Raw genomic sequence first — 19,531 nt, 5'->3', positions numbered from 1 at the left:
CAACCGAAAAGATAGATAATAAAGGGCTGGTATTATTTAAAAAGCAATGTTATAACAAGATTCGTTTATTTTTATAATTTAACAACAGCTATAATATAATTTTAAATATAATTAACTATGTCGGCGGCTTATCATAGGTCCCTTAAAATAAAATTCATTCACAGCCACGCTTTGACCGTTGACTTGCGATGTTAGGGCAAAAAGTGAAGGATATTTTTAAAACGGGTCACTCCCGTTTTCAAATCATTGCTTGACTTCGACTTTAAAACGTAAGTGACCCGTTATATATATATTTCTCTGTCTGTCTTACGGAAAACAGAAAAATGCGTTAAAGACAGGTAATTAAACTTATTCTGCTATGTTCCTAAATATTGCGGTAACATTATTTTATACTTGATTATTACATTGCTGCTACTTTAGGAATACTGAATTGTATAAGGGTTACAAATATGTAGGTATGGGTGTATTCGCACGTGTCTTACGTTTTACACTAAATTTTCGACGTGTGCACGTAGTGTGCCAATTACCGCACTAGGGCGGTAAAGTAGCACCATGTATTTACTGTAAATGTAATTTAAACCATTTTAAATCGGAACATTGTTGCATATCACGTTTCGTCCGATTTTAATTCTTACACTACTATTTCAAATACAACTGCCATTTTGCCTCGTATGATGGGCCTTAAGAGAACTAGGAGCCTTTACTTCAACGTAATTGAAATCATTTAAAATCGGAACCGAATTGCATATTTTTCGATTCTTTCGTTTTGAAAGCAAGTTTTCCAACCATATTTTCTACACCATTTCAAAATTCAACTGCAATTTTTCTTGAACTACGATAGAGCTTTAGGAGGTGATATGGATGTTTTTTATTTGAAAATACACTTACAAAGTCCCGTTCAAGTGAGTATTAAAGTCAGACGGCTAGGTCGAGCGGCGTGTAGTCGGTCTGCCTGGGCGCGCGCACGGCGAGCGCGAGGCGGCCGGCGGCGGCGGTGACGAGCACGCAGCACCCGCGGGCCAGCGCGCCGCGCTCGGCCGCCAGCGCCAGCTGGTTCACCAGCCGCCGCTCCACCTCGTGCTTGATGGACCGCGCGCCGTAGTGCACGTCGTACCTGTCCATACATACATTTTTAGGGTTTCGTACCCGAAGGTTAAAAAAAACGGAACCCTATTACTAATTAAGACTCCTCTGTCCGTCTGTCTGTCACCAGGCTCCGATTTACAGCAGGCAGGCAAGGATTTACTCCGAGAAGTAGGTACGGTCTTACACATAGTACTAATTAATTTAATGCAATATAAACCGTATTCAATTGATACAGAGTGCATTTCCAAACATATTTGAAAACTAGTTTTAACGCGGCCCACGCTTAGCTCCTCATATCGACTGTAGCCCGTAGACCTGACCTGAAAAACCTGAGCCGTCGTACTTAGGGCAACGCACGACCGTTCTATGCGAGCAAACATGATGTACATAATACCCACCCGTCGGCGAGCGCGCCCAGCACGCCGCCCTCCCAGCGCAGCTCCACCGCGTGCCGCGCGCGCGCCTGCTCGGCCCAGCGCACCAGCTCGCGCTGCACCAGCGTCAGCAGCTCCTGCCGCGAGAACGGGAGGAAGTACCTGAAGATAACATTGTTACTTAGAAGATCATGTAACATTGTCAGGGAGCACGGCAATCGCACGCGCAATTCAAATTGTAGATTAATATTACGTAATTATGTATACTGCCGTGCGATGACCAAGTTATTCTATTTAAAAACCCGGACAAGTGCGAGTCGGACTCGCCCACCGAGGGTTCCGTACTTTTTAGTATTTATTGTTATAGTGGCAACAGAAATACATAATCTGTGAAAATTTCAACTGTCTATAGCTATCACGGTTCACAACCTGATGATAGACAGACGGACGGATAATGGAGTCTCTAATTACGACCGACTAATCAGATACAGTGGGGGATCATTTACAGGTTTGTTACCTGCTTACCAAGTTATCACGAGAATATGACCTGTAATGCAATGCAATGAAATGCGACCTGTAGAGGAAAACAGCCGGAATACGAAGGCTTTTATCCCGAGCTGAGTCGAATATGCTGAACGCACTCGCTAGGTCAGTGGTCAGCAAACTTTTTTAAAGAAAAGCAACCACAGCAGAAATCATCAGTTGTAGGAATGTCAAAGAATCACTAAAGTTAATTTGATCGGTCTAAGTGTTATTGTGCGAGTAGCCGCAGTTTGCCGACCCCTGCTCTAGATCAGGGGTCTCCAAACTTTTTTAGCTGAGGGCCATATTGCGCCTCAGAAACTTTCGAGCGGGCCACCGTCGGTTTTTGCGCCGGGGGAGGATGTCTGGTTGTGCTGTTAGAAACAGTTCCACTCTCAATGAATGCTGAACCCCTGGAGCCTGGCTCCCGCGGGCCGGACAGTGGGCACTCGCTTTGGGTGTCGGCGGGCTAGATTGGAACGCGTTGCGGGTCGGGGTTTGGAGACCCCTGATTTAGATCAATCAGTAGCATAACTTACACAATCTCATTGATCCGTCCGAGGAACTCGTCCCGCCCGAAGTGCCGCTTGAGTATGGGCCGCACCACACTGTCCTTGAACGTGCGGGACACCTCCAGCGCCTCCCCCCCCGCTGCCTCCTCGGGCGTCGCTGGATCCTCTGTCAATGTTCAATGGGACATCACAAAAAATACACGGTACAGATCAATTTCAGACAAGACGGACCCTTTTTTTTGACGCAGGGGTTGCATGCATTTACATATGCACGATCTCGTCCGCGGCCAGGTTGGACGTCATCACGAACACCGCGTTCTTGCACTCGATCAGCTTGCTCTTGCCGTCCGTCAGCCGACCCTGCGATATTACATAATGTGTCATGTAGTGTCGGTGGTACCTCCGTGCTTGGTGACGGTCCCCTTGGCCCGGAGCTGCGCCTTGGCCTCGGCCTCCCGCCGCAGCTGCAGGCCGTACTGCGCGATCTCGTCCGCGGCCAGGTTGGACGTCATCACGAACACTGCGTTCTTGCACTCGATCAGCTTGCCCTTACCGTCCGTCAGGCGACCCTGCGATATTACATACAGGGACATTACTGTAGGGACAACCAGAGCCATCCCTCCGACTCACACCTCATTAAGGAGCTTTATTTTTTTTAGCTGAAACGGAGAGTGTCCACTTCAGCTCGTTTGAGGTGCGCGAGTCGCGGCCGCTGCTGGGAACCATCGCGAACGCGGACTTCTGGCCGAAGAATGTGGTATTATGGCGGTTCCGTGGAATCTGCCGAGTCCTACACCGGAACAGGCGACGCACGGTGGGCTGAAAATCGGCCTCCATAGAAATAGAAACCGAAGTCTTAAATTTGAACTTTTTTTTATTGGAATAGCTTTTGTTAGGTTTTATTATGTCCCAAAATTAATCTTAGCTAATTTGGTTGGAAAAATAATTAATTAAATTTTTTTTTCAAAATCTTTGTATGGCGCGTATCAGAAAAATCAAGTTTTCTCCGAAAATAAAAAGTTAACCGTAATATCCTGACAGATGATTTTAAAACCAATTATTTTTGATTTTTCCACATAATTAGAATTTTCCTACGGGGTGCACTTTTTTTTTTTAAATCGATATATGTTTTTTATTTTTTTTATTTAATTTTTATATTTTAATACGGTTATACTCGTTATTTTGACTACAAAAATGAATTTGAGTTTGATCGATCCAATAACTTACGCGTAGTGAATTTTTGTTCTAAGCAAATGTATGGAGCGTACGAGTAAAACGGATTTTTTTTCAAAAATTAAAGGTATACCGTAATATCCTTGCAGATGATTTAAGTACCAATTATTAAGGATATTTTGACATAACGCGAACTTTTCTACCGTATGCATTTATTTAATAAAAAATAAAAATCTTATTTTTTCATGCTGAAATATCTTTTTTTCATTGTTTTAATCAAATAAATAATAAACATACAAGAGTTACAAGTAGAAAATTGAAAATAAAACCATTACATCCTTTACATTATTACCCTTGTATCCTCTTTATTACATTATCTTTGTACTTAATGAAACAGTATTTAACAAATGACACATTGACAACTGATGAGTCTAAAATTAATGATCATTAATGAGGTCCGGTTACAATCGTTAGTAGATACTATGAATGCAGTTTAATCATTAAGGTTTTAATCATTATGCTTATAATTAGACGTAAAACTAATTACAATAACAATGATATAGAATGGTGGTGTTCATTAGTACTTGCAATAAATAGGTAAGGGGTACATTTTATATTTTAGTTCATCTTGAGCTTCTTAACCGCTAACTTATACGACCATAAACCATGGACAGTCTTATTACGAACTTGGACTTGTTTGTTATCCATTGTCCAAAAATTATACATTGTTCTAAATTTTTCTGTGTTCCGTTGGCTTTTCTTCCATCTGTCAGTAGCAGCTTTCAAGGTGTCACGATCTTCTTCTGATAGGTTAAGGTTTGATTTAGTTAGCACTATTTCAGACAAAGCTTCGTGATTTAAACTAGATCCTTGAGATTTTAGGATAACAAACAAGTCCAAGTTCGTAATAAGACTGTCCATGGTTTATGGTCGTATAAGTTAGCGGTTAAGAAGCTCAAGATGAACTAAAATATAAAATGTACCCCTTACCTATTTATTGCAAGTACTAATGAACACCACCATTCTATATCATTGTTATTGTAATTAGTTTTACGTCTAATTATAAGCATAATGATTAAAACCTTAATGATTAAACTGCATTCATAGTATCTACTAACGATTGTAACCGGACCTCATTAATGATCATTAATTTTAGACTCATCAGTTGTCAATGTGTCATTTGTTAAACACTGTTTCATTAAGTACAAAGATAATGTAATAAAGAGGATACAAGGGTAATAATGTAAAGGATGTAATGGTTTTATTTTCAATTTTCTACTTGTAACTCTTGTATGTTTATTATTTATTTGATTAAAACAATGAAAAAAAGATATTTCAGCATGAAAAAATAAGTTTTTTTATTTTTTATTAAATAAATGCATACGGTAGAAAAGTTCACGTTATGTCAAAATATCCTTAATAATTGGTACTTAAATCATCTGCAAGGATATTACGGTATACCTTTAATTTTTGAAAAAAATCCGTTTTACTCGTACGCTCCATACATTTGCTTAGAACAAAAATTCACTACGCGTAAGTTATTGGATCGATCAAACTCAAATTCATTTTTTGTAGTCAAAATAACGAGTATAACCGTATTAAAATATAAAAATTAAATAAAAAACATATATCGATTTTTAAAAAAAAAAGTGCACCCCTTAGGAAAATTCTAATTATGTGGAAAAATCTAAAATAATTGGTTTTAAAATCATCTGTCAGGATATTACGGTTAACTTTTTATTTTCGGAGAAAACTCGATTTTTCTGATACGCGCCATACAAAGATTTTGAAAAAAAATTATAATTAATTATTTTTCCAACCAAATTAGCTAAGATTAATTTTGGAACATAATAAAACCTAACAAAAGCTATTCCAATAAAAAAAAGTTCAAATTTAAGACTTCGGTTTCTATTTCTATGGAGGCCGATTTTCAGCCCACCGTGCGACGCTACAGAAAACTATGTCGCCAAAATGATTTAGCTTTTAAGATTTTTATTATTGTATGTTAATTTAATTTATTTATACCTCGTCAAAGAGCTGCAGCAACACAGTGAGCACGTCCGGATGCGCCTTGTCCACCTCGTCGAACAGCACCACGGCGTCCGCGCGCCGCGCCAGCGCCCGCGTCAGCTGCCCGCCCTCTTCGTGGCCCACGTATCTGACGACACAGGTCGAATTGGTAACGTTAGCTCGCAAGCCCCGAAACTGTGTTCTCAGACCATTGTAAACAGCATTTCTTGTCACTCTGACTGGCTCTTCTTTTCAAACTTCGCCGTACCGACTTTGATCAAAAATCGTTTTAGCCTCTAGCAGGCGTGGCTCACTACGCGATTTCGTCGCTTTGCAACAGGTAGCTAAAAGTACATCCGTTCCACACCAATTTTGGTGGCTAGCCATAAGCCGCGCGTGGCGCTGTCGCCACCTAGCGGCCGTATCTGTCCTGGTCGTAACAGATGCGTTTTGTTAGAGAGTGAGTCTTCTGTACCTAGTACTATTATTTATTCTGTGCCTCTTTTACATCCGTTTCACACCAATTTTGGTGGCTAGCCATAAGCCGCGCGTGGCGCTGTCGCCACCTAGCGGCCGTATCTGTCCTGGTCGTAACAGATGCGTTTTGTTAGAGAGTGAGTCTTCTGTACCTAGTACTATTATTTATTCTGTGCCTCTTTCCATATTTTATTGTAATGCCCACGTTAGAGTCCTTACCCTGGAGGAGCACCAATGAGTTTAGCCACCTCATGTTTCTCCTGGTACTCGGACATGTCCAGCCGAATGAACGCCGCCGGGTCATCGCGGTGCATGTACCTGCAAGACACCGTTGACACATATATTTCTTCGTAAAGACAGACCTTACGGACACTACGAAGTGAGCTAGTTCGTTGGTGTCAAAATCGCATCTGTGACACCAATGCGATTCAGTCGTGAGCCAAACTGCGCAGTGTGAAGTCATCACGCAATGCCATATCCACTCTTCAAAAACGCCTGGTTGTATCATGAAATCAGAAAATCAAAAAGATCGATGGGATATCATATCATCAGCAAGTAATTTCAGATAAAATTCGATTAAGTAATTTCAGATTACATTAAAGCCCGATCAGAAATATATGATCATTGTCAAGAGGGCGCTGTTATTGTCATACTATATGTGGTGACAGTTCAGTTTAGTAAGTATAAAAAAAAATTGTACCAATGAAATTCCGGTAGGGTACCGGTACCGGATACATATAGGGTATTTGACTGTATTTAAAATAAATTATTTTACACCATGCATGAAATAAAGCACTAGAAGATTAATAGAGAAACGTAGCAGTTATTTTTAGACACAATTTATTAATTTAAAACCCGTATAAAACTATAAAGAGTAGGTAATTTGATTGTGACATATGCTAGTGTTTCATATAAAATCCATAGTAGCAAAATCGTTTTGACAGTTCGAAAAAAGAAACTGATTTGACTAGTAGTCTAATATCCTATTACTGGCCAGGCTTTACAAATTTTTGACTAACCTGGCGAGTTGCTTAGCCAGCTCAGTCTTCCCGATCCCCGAGCTGCCTAAGAACAAGAACACCAGCGGGTGTTCCTCGTCGGCCCACCCGTTCTCCTTCCGCCTCACGGCCGCTGCCACGGTCTCGATCGCGGCCGTCTGGCCCACTATGAACTGCTTCAGGCGTTGCTCTAGAGGGAACCTGCGACGTTCCTCGGCGGCGGCGGCGGCTAGCTTCTCTTCCCAACGAGCCGAGTGTTCCACTGTAAGTATGGGCTGATTTAGACGGCGCGCGAAATCGTATGGGATTTTAGTTATATTGCGGACTGTTGGTTACGTCTAATTCAACCAACCGATCAAAACCCGCAATGGTATGAAACTCGCATGCGAGTTTTCGCATCGTCTAAATCGGGCTTAAGTAAATATCCTTTATTGCACCATAAGGTTAAATAAAATACAAAAAACGAAATGCAAGCTTAAGACTAGGTAACAACAGGCGGTCTTATCGCTAAAAAGCGATCTCTTCCAGACAAGCTTTGGGTAAGTTTAAAGGATCCGTTTAAAACATTTATTTTATTGAAATGTTCAAGCGATGTTCAATTTCAGCACTTAATTTTAAGGGTACCATGGCCAAAATAAAGCTGGTACCTTGACATTGAGCTCAGAAAATATTTTATGTAATAATTACACATATCTTCTCTTCTTCATTCCATCCTGTTACGCCCTGCTGGGGTGTAGGGCTCGAATCTTTTTCTTCCACACACAAATTACACATATATATATTATATTAGCTTTTATAACCCATCAAATAAGAGAATATATATTACAAGATGGATTGATCAGTGATTAGGCAATTGGCAAATCAAACTGTCATTTTAGTTGCTGGTTCCTTGTCCTATAGTAATTTCTGAATTTGGCATTTTTTTCGAACAACAAATTGGGGGTATAAAAACAGGGTTTCAAATAGATAGTTGGATACTAGCCAATGAGATCTCTCGTAGGAGACGGATCTTTCGCATAGTGCAGCGCGCGGCGGCCGGCGTGGTCGCGCGCGGTGGGGTCGGCGCCGGCGTCGAGCAGCGCGGCGGCCGAGCCCGCCGAGTCCGCCAGCGCGGCGTAGTGGAGCGCCGTCCAGCCGAGGAACGAGGCACGCGAGTTCATGGACGCGCAGAACTCGTCCTCGCGTCGCTGCATCGCTTCCAAGGGATGCAAGCCCTAGAATTGCTTAGCATTAACCCACACAGCAGTAACGAGCAAATAGAAACTGGAAGGACCTAAATAAGTTCATAAATTAACAAATGTAAATAGTAAGTAGTTCATAAGATCAACAAATGAAATGAAATGAAATGAAATATTTTTATTTCGAACATATGGTCCATATAAAGGGTTAGGTATTACAATAACTTATATCTATAGTTAGTATTATAATTAAGACGAAACAAACAAACAAAACAAAACATTTATAGCTTTCGCGGCGGAACAGCAACAGGTGAGTGTAGCTGCACACACCGCTTGACCAGGGGCGAGTCCCAACGCTGCGCCAGCGTACTTAGGATGCTGTTCGTGCTGCTTCGGCTGCGATTGAGGAGTGACGCGCATCGCTTCCTCATGATGGCGAAAAAACAGTCTGTCGCGCCTCAGCAAACATTGCTGAGGCGCTACAATACCGCGGCAACCTAAACAGCATCCTAAATGCGTCAGTGTAAACAAAGATGACTGCTTGCGAGCCGAGCAGCAGCTTTCCATCAGATCAGAAAAAAAAGATTAGTATTTGCAAACAACACTGCCTGGACCACAGAGTAATAAGTAAGTGCTCACTCCAACTCCAAAGATGGCAATCTTTACCTATTAGGTAATAGTACGGTAGGTATGATAAAATTTATCATTAATATGTTTTAAGATCGCTTAAATCTTATCATAAATTAGTTTTTATCGATATATAGAGTGACTACTCTAAGCTCAGGTACATATGTTTATAGAAGTGACGAGTACCTGCTGCTGCGCGGCGGCGGACGCGCCCGCGTATTTCTCCTGCAGGTCAGGGCGCGCGCCGAGCCGGATCAGTTCGGCGACGGCGGCGGGCTGGTCGTTGGCGGCGGCGGCCATGAGCGCCGTCCAGCCGAGTGTGTGCCGCCGGTCGGCGCAGCCGCCGTCACGAGCGCGACCCTCCTTTGCTGCTTCTACTTGCCTACAAATTTCATTGTCGTTTTTTAAGTCCATGAGGTTTGAGTTTAATTATTAGGACAGAAAGAAATACATTTATTTCACAAGTAAAATTTGTACAATATTTGTCAATACTATGAAACAGATAACAACACAAATGAGACGCTAGGAGGGGAGCCCCACTCAGCATATTGCCATGGCAAGCCATAGAGCTGGGATCCGGTGGGCACCTAACAACTAAACTAAACTAAAACTACAACTATAAGAGTGCTGTCACTGCCACTATCATCTAAACAACAATTGCAGTACCATGTGTGTTAAACTGTATCCCCCTTATTCATAAAAAAATATGTGCAGATTTAGTTAAATTATGTTTTATCCCTTTCTTACAAATACATAAGTCAAAATGACAGATAAAGACTATTAGCCAATTGAGGTTTGTAGCGCGTTTATGAATAGGGGGGTAAACCTTTATTTATCCTTATTTCTGGCTACTGCCAGTAAATAAGATTATGATGACAATGAAATTAGGGAAACTCAATTTCATGTGTGTGATCTTTTCTTACCTGCGAATTTCTTGTAAATTGCCAAGTCCAGCTGCTTTGAAAAATCTTTTTTCTGTAATTTAAACAATTTGTCCGTTACATTTTTGGAAACGAATACTAACACCAGGCCCTAATTTCACCACAGTGACAGGTGCGACAATTGTAAAACATCACTGTTGCTGACGTCACAGGCATCCATGGGCTACGGTTACCACTTACCATCGGGCGGGCCGTATTCCTGTTTGCCACCATCATTGTATTATTTAACAAAACATTATATCGGAAAAAAACGGATATTTCTCTTGCTAAGTTTATGACAATTGTCACAAGAAACACTACAATTGTCACGAAATTCCGACATATAACTCGTTACCTGTCGAGAATTACCTACAATTCTTCTAAATCTTGACAATTGTCAGAAACTTCACAAAAGAAATATCTGTTGTTTTTCGATATAATAAAGTTTTTTTTAATAAGACAATGATGGTGGCAAACAGGAATACGGCCCGCCCGATGGTAAGTGGTAATCGTAGCCCATGGATGCCTGTGACGTCAGCAACAGTGATTTTACAATTGTCGCACCTGTCACTGATGTGAAATTGGGGCCAGATGTAAATGTTAGCATGTTGTTTTGAAATCAGAGTATACTTTGATTGTATGGAACCACCAGAACTACTGGGAATTTTTTTCCCACCTTTTACTACTGGGAAAAATAATTCCCAGTAGTTACCACTAAATTGGCATGGTGGTACTAGGAATTTATTTTCCCAGTAGTTACCACTGGTAAAAGGTGGGAATTTTTTTCCCCAACAGTTACCACTGGTAAAAGGCAGCATTTTTTTTCCCAGTAGTTACCACTGGTACTACCACCAAACCACCACCAAACCGAGTTATTGGTAACTACTGGGAATTATTTTTTCCAGTACTTACCAGTGGTAAAAGGTGGGAAAAAATCCCAGTAGTTACCACTGGTAACAACTTGGTGATGACTCATCGTTTTCTCTAAAGCTTTGTATTAATAAAATAAGAAATATACCATTATATTGATGGTCGGCAGCCACAAGCGCCAGACCGATTGTAGCCACTCCGACGACGGTGCGCGCGTGAGAAAAGCGCTCGCCAGCATGTTCGCCGCCGCCGTCGCCGCCGGATCCCGCGCCGGCTGCGCCGCTGCCGTCCACCGGCCGCCGGGCTAACACAGCAGCGAGCCGGACCGCGCGCCGAATAGTTCGCAAGTTACTCCTCACACATTGCATCCCAGACATTTTTAACATTCAGCTGTACAATTCCTTTCTTGTTAACTCGTATGCTTGAGTGACTTATCGGTATGCAGCAAAATTATAGGTAACATTGTAAGTTGTTTTTTCAAATTATTAGCGTTTATTTTCCATTTTGTTTCTTGATTTTATTACATCAGTGTGTCTCGAATGAAATGACATGACATTGACACTGACGTCACTGACAGTAGCAGTAGTTTGAGCAGTAGTGACAATGAAAAGGTGCAGAATGAAAGTCAGTCCAGACGGGATGATCAAATCGACCGATTTTAAAAAATGCCCCCAAACGGGAATACTAGCGGTACAAATTGGTATTCTTGCGTCTTCGCCCCATTTTATCGGTAACATAGGTCATAGATAATCGGCGGTCGAATTCGGCGAGCCATATTGGAGTTTACGTCCGCACGACCTGATTTGATCGGACAATTTAAGCAGATTGGCGAAAAATTGTCTCCGTCTGGACAGGCCTTAACTCTAATAAAGATCACCATGGTCTGTAGAGCCCGATGGCACTAGAAAATTAAAAAAAAAAACAAATGTCAAAGTTGTACCTCTATGTGTCAAAGTTTTCCTTGTCTATGAAGTTGTGTTGGTTGTTTTGTGATCGATTTCCCCGCATTTTTCAGTTTAGTTTATATGCATTTGAAGGGCTAAACGATTTCTTCCCTCAAGCGAGTCCTCGCTCCCCAACCGGTCCCAAGGGGCGGCTAATTAAAACGCGTCGTCGGACATTACTCATACTAATTGATAAAAAACCTAGTGATTTTTCATTTCGCGAAAAATAATTTTAGAACGATGGGATTTTTTAAAGAAGGATCTAGGACGCAGTGATGGTTTGATCGGTATACAACAATAACCGGCCATGGTTTCAGGATATTTAAGCATTATTCTGTCAGCAAAGTTGTCATATGTGCGGCTGTGTTGACACATGTAGTGTAGTGTTTATTTGTGGGCGGCGCGGGCGCGGACATGGCGCTGGGCGGCGCGGTGCAGAGCACCAGCATGCTGGATCTGCTGTTGGAGGAGATCAACTTCCAGCGCACAAAGGAGATGCGCCAGCTCATGAAGGATGGTGAGTGGCTGCTGCTATTCTTTAAGGCAGGCTTAGCTTACTGAAGTTGGTATTAAGTTGGAGAAAATTATTCCAACATTACTCTCCCATACTTCAGCAATCATTGCGAGGCCAATATTATCAGCATCATCTACCTAGTATTGACCTATAATTTGGCCAGGGCTCAATCTTTTGGCTTGGCTATTAATTTGATATTTTATATATGATATAGTTACCATATCATCATGATCATACACTTAAGAGCTGCACTCTTGTCGGTGAAGCAATCTCCATGTAGTTGCCAGATCACTACTTAAATTAAAAAAACTAAGCTTGGAATTGTCTCCACCTATTTAGCTCTAAAACTATTGTGGTAATCTCACTTTTTGCCCATAGCACAGAATAAATAATAGTACTACCATACAGAAAGGACACTTCCTACAAAACAAAAGTTTGACAGCGATTCATGGGACGAATCATGCTATCTCTTTGTAATGTATGGCATTATCCCTTTCGGCTATTTAGGGTTGTCAATATTCAAGTCTTTACCTTATCTGTGGTCATGCACGCATAAGGACGTCAAGTGGTGCCAACCCATGGTCTAATAAAACATGGTCTTCCATTCCCAGAGTGACACGGGCCGACGTCACAATAACATTGCCACTTTATTTCAACATAACATGTTACATGGGTACATTATACCTATGGTTAATTAGTTAAAATATTTCTTTATAATTTTATAATTTTCATTTATATGTATTTTAGCTTAAATTTTACAATAACACGTCATTTTTAATTACTCGTTAGCAATATCTTCCGATTCACGAAAGAAATTTCAGACTTTCGGGTAATTCTGTTTATACTACTGGCAACACAGGATAGCGCTGTGCACATTTGACAGTTCGGATCTAGATAACTTCATGCCCTGACCGTCATCCTTGTCGAACGCGTGTTAATTGTTATTTCCTTCTCGCTCAGTGTCAGCAGTCACAGTGTTTTCCAAACTTTTCACGTCGTAAGCTTGGTAATTAATGTGTAACTGTGAATTAGTTTTTTAAACGTTTGTCTTGTATAGATAAATAAAGTTTAATTTAATACATTAGATTTGTTTTATTTTACTATGTTTCTACATGAATAACTTAAAATTAATGCCGTTAAAATAATTTTCATCGTTGGTTAATATTCTCCCACATTTCAAAGTTTGAGAACCTGTAAACAGCATGATGACGTAGGCGCGTGTCACCATATACCATGGTGCCAACCCTAATAATTGCTTGGAGCAATGCTGAGCCAAATGGAGCTGAGTTTGCCCGAAAGGAGGAGTGTCTCCCCACTGCCCAAAGAGAGCAAGTTGTGTTATATATTATACTCTCCACGGCCAATAGGGCCACAGCACAGCTAACTTACTGCTTTCTGCAACAGCACCTGCTATCTTGACTTGTAAAAATGGTGCATCATTTGGCTGCAATACATGAAAAGCAACAAAAACCTAAAAATTCAACTCTGGCAAATATTTGAGGCATTTGTCTGTCAGAGTTGACAGTAATCCAAAAAAGTTACAAGTTATGCTGCAATTTTTTTATTGATACAAAATTTTATTGCTGACTTACCTTTGGATATTTATCAAATACAAATATCAACAGTCCTAACTGTACATCATCTCAGCCATAAGACGTCCACTGCTGAACATAGGCCTCCCCCTTGGACTTCCATACGTGCCGGTTGGAAGCGACCCGCATCCAGCGTCTACCGGCGACCTTAACAAGATTGTCTGTCTATCTTGTGGGTGGACGTCCTACGCTGCGCTTGCTAGTCCGTGGTCTCCACTCGAGCACTTTTCGACCCCATCGGCCATCTTCTCTGCGTGCAATGTGGCCTGCCCATTGCCACTTCAGCTTGCTAATCCGGTGGGCTATGTCGGTGACTTTAGTTCGTCTACGGATCTCCTCATTTCTGATTCGATCACGTAGAGAAACTCCGAGCATAGACCTCTCCATAGCTCGTTGAGCGACTTTGAGTTTTGAGATGAGGCCGATTGTGAAAGACCACGTTTCGGAGCCGTAAGTCATCACTGGTAACACACATTGATTAAAGACTTTCGTCTTGAGGCACTGAGGTATGTCGGACGAAAAGACATTACGTAGTTTCCCGAACGCTGCCCAACCGAGTTGGATTCGGCGGTTGACCTCTTTCTCGAAGTTGGACCTACCTAATTGGACTACTTGTCCTAGGTAGATGTACGAGTCAACAACTTCGAGTACCGAGTTCCCAACAGAGACTGGGATGGGCACAACATTGGCATTTGACATAAGTTTCGTCTTGTCCATGTTCATTTTCAAGCCCACCCGTTGTGAAACTCGGTTGAGGTCATCGAGCATCATGCTGAGTTCCTCCATCGACTTTGCCATGACTACGATATCGTCGGCAAACCGAAGGTGAGTGATGTATTCGCCGTTGATGTTGATGCCAAGTCCTTCCCATTCCAGGAGCTTGAAGGCGTCTTCCATTACGGCAGTAAACAGTTTCGGAGAGATAACGCCTTACGCCTCTTCGCAATGGAATCGCCCTCGTGCTCTTCTCCTGTACTCGGACCGACATGGTGGCGTTACTATACAAACACTTCAACACTTCGATGTACCGATAGTCAATATGGCATCGCTGAAGAGACTCAAGCACCGCCCATGTTTCCACCGAATCGAAGGCTTTCTCATAGTCCACAAACGCTAAGCATAATGGCAAGTTATACTCTTCGGTCTTCTGTATAACTTGCCGCAGCGTATGGATGTGGTCTATGGTACTATAGCCTTTTCGGAAACCGGCTTGTTCGGGAGGCTGGAAGTCATCAAGTCTGTGTTCGAGACGGTTCGTGATGACCCTTGAAAACAGCTTATAGACATGGCTCAGAAGCGTGATGGGTCTGTAGTTCTTCAATAGGTTGTTATCACCTTTTTTGAAGAACAGCACCACCTCGCCTCTATTCCATGTTTCAGGCGTTATGCCCTCGGACAAGACGGAATTAAAGAGCTTCTGGAGGACTTTAAGTACCGGTGTTCCACCCGCTCTCAGAAGCTCTGAAGTGATTCCGTCTTTGCCCGGCGCCTTGTTGTTCTTAAGCTGCTTCAGGGCCATCCTAATCTCGTACAGACTGATGTCCGGGATATCTTCGGTATAATGTCGGGACAGCTTGGCTCTTGGATCTCCTACCAAGCTGTCAATGGGCTTTGCGATCGAAGTGTATAACTGTCCATAGAACCTCTCGATCTCACCTAAAACCTCCGCTTTGCTCGACGCTATGCTGCCATCTTCCCGTTTCAGCTTTGTCAGCTGGCTTTGCCCAATAGACTTGTCCTTTGCGAACACTTTGGAGCCTTGGTTTCTCACAATAGTCTCTTTAATACGGTTAGTATTAAAGAGACGCAGATCATGTCGCAAGGACTTAGATATACGTCTATTGACTAACTGTACATCGGCGGACCTTAATACAAAAGGCATAAGGTCCACCGATGTACAGTTAACAGTGTGGGTGATGGTACTTTACAAGACCTTTTTAATTAGCCTATGTTATCTTTGTGTTTCGGGGGTACACTGTACACTTCGATCTTTTGTGAAAAATCTAATGAGCCTAAACTCAAGGAGTTCCTCTGGCTACCTTTCTAATGCATCATCATCTTGATTTTGGGGGTACACCAAATTTCAACTTGGTCAGATACTGGGAAGTGGTTCAAATTTAAGTAACAAGATTTGAATCTAATATTAAACATATTACCATGATACCATAGAAGAAGAAGAAGAAGAAGTACATTTATTTAAGGCACGTATTTAACCGGTCAACTAATTAATCGAATTTGAGTAGTTTAAAAAAATAGAAATGGGTACTAAAATTAAAAGTTTGGCAACAAAAACAGAGCCTTAAAATATATCAATATGAGACAACATTTTAATGCCGTACAGCGTTTGTTTATTTTTAGGCAGGTAAGTATTTATTTGGCAACTAAATTTATTATATTGGAGACCATTTATGAAGCACATTTTAAAAAGAAAACGGCTATCTATTAATTAAAAAAAAATAGTTCTTTTATACAATATTTTGTTTGGTCACTATGAGGTCAACCTAACACGCTCTTCCTCGCTTCGCTCGTCGTCGCACCTATCTGTTGACTCTTGCAGAACACCGTGATAACTATTGAAATTAGTAATTAAGAATTTAAAGACTTAATGGTTTAATGACTATTAGGTGTTTCATGATTAGGAATTTCGACTATAGGTATAGGTACTGACCATTGGTAAATAAATTTGTGGTATTATGTGGATTAGAAAATTTGACAATTTAAAGTACTAGGTATGCATATGTTTAAATTATTTAAAAATGGAGTATTTAAAGCTTATGTATATAGGTATCCTAGCTATTCTGTATATGTACATATATAAACAACCAAATTTTATGACCGCTTTACAATATTAGTTGCCAACTTATTATTTTAGACTCCAACCTATCAATTCAAGTTCCCTATAACTTTTTTGTTTATATAGATAACATACAACCAGTGGAGCAAGCAGGTTTTAGGCCTGGCTACTCCACAATGGATCACATCCAAGTACTGAGCCAGCTAATTGAGAAATATAAAGAATTCAACTCTCCGCTGTACTTGGCATTTGTCGACTACCAGAAAGCATTTGACTCTATCTCCCATGAATCAATTAAAACAGCACTAGAATGTCATAATATAGAGGAGAAATATATAAAGTTAGTAACTAATATTTATGAGAACTGTAGAAGTCGAGTAAAGCTGGATAAATTAGGACCATATTTTCAAATAGGGAGAGGCGTCCGTCAAGGAGATCCACTGTCTCCAAAAATATTTATTGCAGTTCTCGAACTTATATTGCACAACATTGGATGGAAAAACAAAGGTATCAAAATAGGCTCTAAGTATTTAAGCCACTTAAGATTTGCTGACGATATCGTATTATTTTCCAATAACGCAGAAGAACTTTCAAATATGCTACAGTGCCTACATCAGAGTAGCGAATCAGTGGGACTGGAAATTTACTTTGAAAAAACCAAGCTGATGACAAACTACAAGGAAAAAAAGATAGAATTAAAAGGAAGAAAAATTAAATATGTAAAGGAATACATATACCTGGGCAAACTAATATCACTCTTGGATACAGATACAGCAGAAATAGAGAGACGCATAACATCGAGTTGGAAACGCTACTGGTCACTAAAACATCTGTTCAAATAAAAAATGCCAGTACCACTTAAAAAGAAACTTATGGACTCGTGCATTCTACCAACATTGACATACGCCTGCCAGACGTGGAGCTTAACGAAAAAAAACGCCCAAAAAATTTTGGTTTGTCAAAGGGCGATGGAAAGAAGCCTACTCAATGTCAAGATTAAGGACAAGATTAAAAATAAGAACATTCGAGAAAAAACGAAAGTAATTCTTGACATATTGTAATGCATCCATTACAATATGTCAAGAAAATGAAGTGGAGATGGGCAGGACACATTGCACGCTACGACAGCTCGAGGTGGGCGAAACGAGTGACAGAGTGGAAAGGACCAGAGAGTGGGACCAGGGAGTGGGAACAGGCATGCGGGACACCCGCTCAAGCGCTGGGTGGATGACATAAAGAAAATTGCCGGCATAGGGTGGCCACAAGTGGCCCAAGACCGAGACAGGTGGCAAAAGCTGGAGGAGGCCTTTACCCAAGAGGGTATCCCAAAATAAACAACATTTAGGCTAGGCTTATTTAAAACATGTTAGTGAGGGATCATAAATAAAAGGCTTTTTATTTTATTTTATTTATTTTATAACTTTTTTGGGTGGCTTGATTTTGCTGCCAGTTTTTTAATTATATGATGCTTAAATTTGAGGCTAATATAAATTTATTGGCGCTAAAATATTAATGCACAGCCAAATTATATTATTATATGCCCAGTGAAAGTTCCTGTTTAATATTTTAGTTGCCCGGTTAATAATAAGCCTTCATTTTACATCTTAATTGAGTTTAAAAAAACACATATAACACAAATTACACAAACTAGATGCTAAACAGTGCACACTAATTACAGTGTAAGTTTTATTGTAATTGGCAGGGCTCAGAAACCATTTTATTTTTCAAACTGGTTTCATTCATTCACCTGGGTAAGAAAAGGATGTTTGCGGTTACCGGTTAAAGAACTGTTCTATTGAGATACCAAATATTATACCAATTCATTCGCCTTCCATTTTTGTGGAACAAAATTAACTGATTAAATCGAAGAGCATCCAGGCTGTAAAATTCCAAAAAAAAAATCAGTTCTTTGACAACACCTTTCATAGGATTGACAGGTAAAACCTATGCTGGCGCCATCTGTATAATACTTTAACCGGCCAACCCCATTCTGCATTAATAAAATAGTTCAAATTGCAACAAAATTTTATTAGAATGAGTGTAAACTAGAGTAGGTATTGATTTATATAATAAATAAGCGAGTAAAAATGCAGACAACAGTAGGCATCAACTGATTGTACAAATACAAAGTTAGCCCATATTTTTTAACTGCCTATTCTAAGCCAAAATAAACAGTGTAATTAAGTAGATTGCTTTACTAACAGTCAAATAGCGGAAATAGAAGCATTATACTGGGGTACATTATAGTTTCCTTTCAGGGGTCAATGACCTAGAGGCCATTCTACTAGGTTTTGGGTTGGGCTGGTAGTGTTATGTTGGGTCGAGAAAAATCATTTAAATTTTTGTGGATACAAGGTACAAACAAGCCTTTCCACTGTGCTTGTTGCAACATAGACCAGGTTATGCCTTTAATGCATATCTGCATATGCAATTTGTGTTACTGGATGATTTTAATGATTTTGGTGGTTGTCTTATAGGTATTTACTAGTGATGTACCGACTATTGATTTGGCCGACTAGCCGACTAGCCGACTAATCGGCGCTCCAATGGCCGATTAGTCGGCTAGTCGGCCAGATCATTAGTTTCGTATAAGTTCAGGTGAAAAACAATCGTTTTGCTCCTTTGGTTGCGCTATTCATCATAATTTAGCTTGGCTAAAAGGTGTTCTCTACAGGTTCAAAGACCTATCACAAGAATCCTCGTTCAATTTCTGTCTTTAGTTCTTTGATTTTGCGATCCTGAGCAGACCGTCAGTACAGCTTGTAGGAGGTATTTCCAAGGCTCTATTTCCCGTACGTAGTCGCCAGTTAAGAACCTAATCCCCTGTGGTCACCGTCTTTACGAGCAACATGCCCTGACTAAGGGCTGATTTAGACGGCGCGCGAACTCGCAAGCGATTTTAGTTACATTGCGGACAATGGGTTACGGCCAATATAACCG

General features: G+C 40.8%; 2 protein-coding genes across 2 annotated transcripts in view; one reads left to right on the top strand and one right to left on the bottom strand.

The window, feature by feature from the left end:
* Nucleotides 1-58: 58 nt before the first annotated feature.
* LOC134806586 (mitochondrial disaggregase-like) lies at nt 59-11,307 on the bottom strand. Its single transcript, XM_063779896.1, has 11 exons — nt 10,896-11,307; nt 9,881-9,932; nt 9,144-9,339; nt 8,135-8,366; nt 7,174-7,414; nt 6,374-6,472; nt 5,693-5,825; nt 2,895-3,063; nt 2,522-2,660; nt 1,485-1,622; nt 59-1,114 (listed from the first exon to the last, which is right to left on the bottom strand). The coding sequence occupies exons 1-11, from the start codon at nt 11,131-11,133 to the stop codon at nt 916-918; spliced, it is 1,836 nt and encodes a 611-aa protein (XP_063635966.1). The 5' UTR covers nt 11,134-11,307; the 3' UTR covers nt 59-915.
* Nucleotides 11,308-11,726: 419 nt separating this feature from the next.
* Nucleotides 11,727-19,531, top strand: part of LOC134789384 (uncharacterized protein KIAA0930 homolog) — a 77,811-nt gene continuing 70,006 nt past the window's right edge. The window contains exon 1 of the mRNA XM_063760016.1: nt 11,727-12,208. Coding sequence (XP_063616086.1) covers nt 12,106-12,208 — 103 coding nt within the window. The 5' untranslated portion in view covers nt 11,727-12,105. The remainder of the gene's footprint in view (nt 12,209-19,531) is intronic.

Source organism: Cydia splendana, chromosome 3, assembly GCF_910591565.1.
Source record: "Cydia splendana chromosome 3, ilCydSple1.2, whole genome shotgun sequence".
In the NCBI taxonomy this organism is placed as follows: Eukaryota; Metazoa; Arthropoda; class Insecta; order Lepidoptera; family Tortricidae; genus Cydia; species Cydia splendana.
Note: the sequence above shows the minus strand (reverse complement) of the source record. Positions and strands in the feature narration are given on the sequence as shown.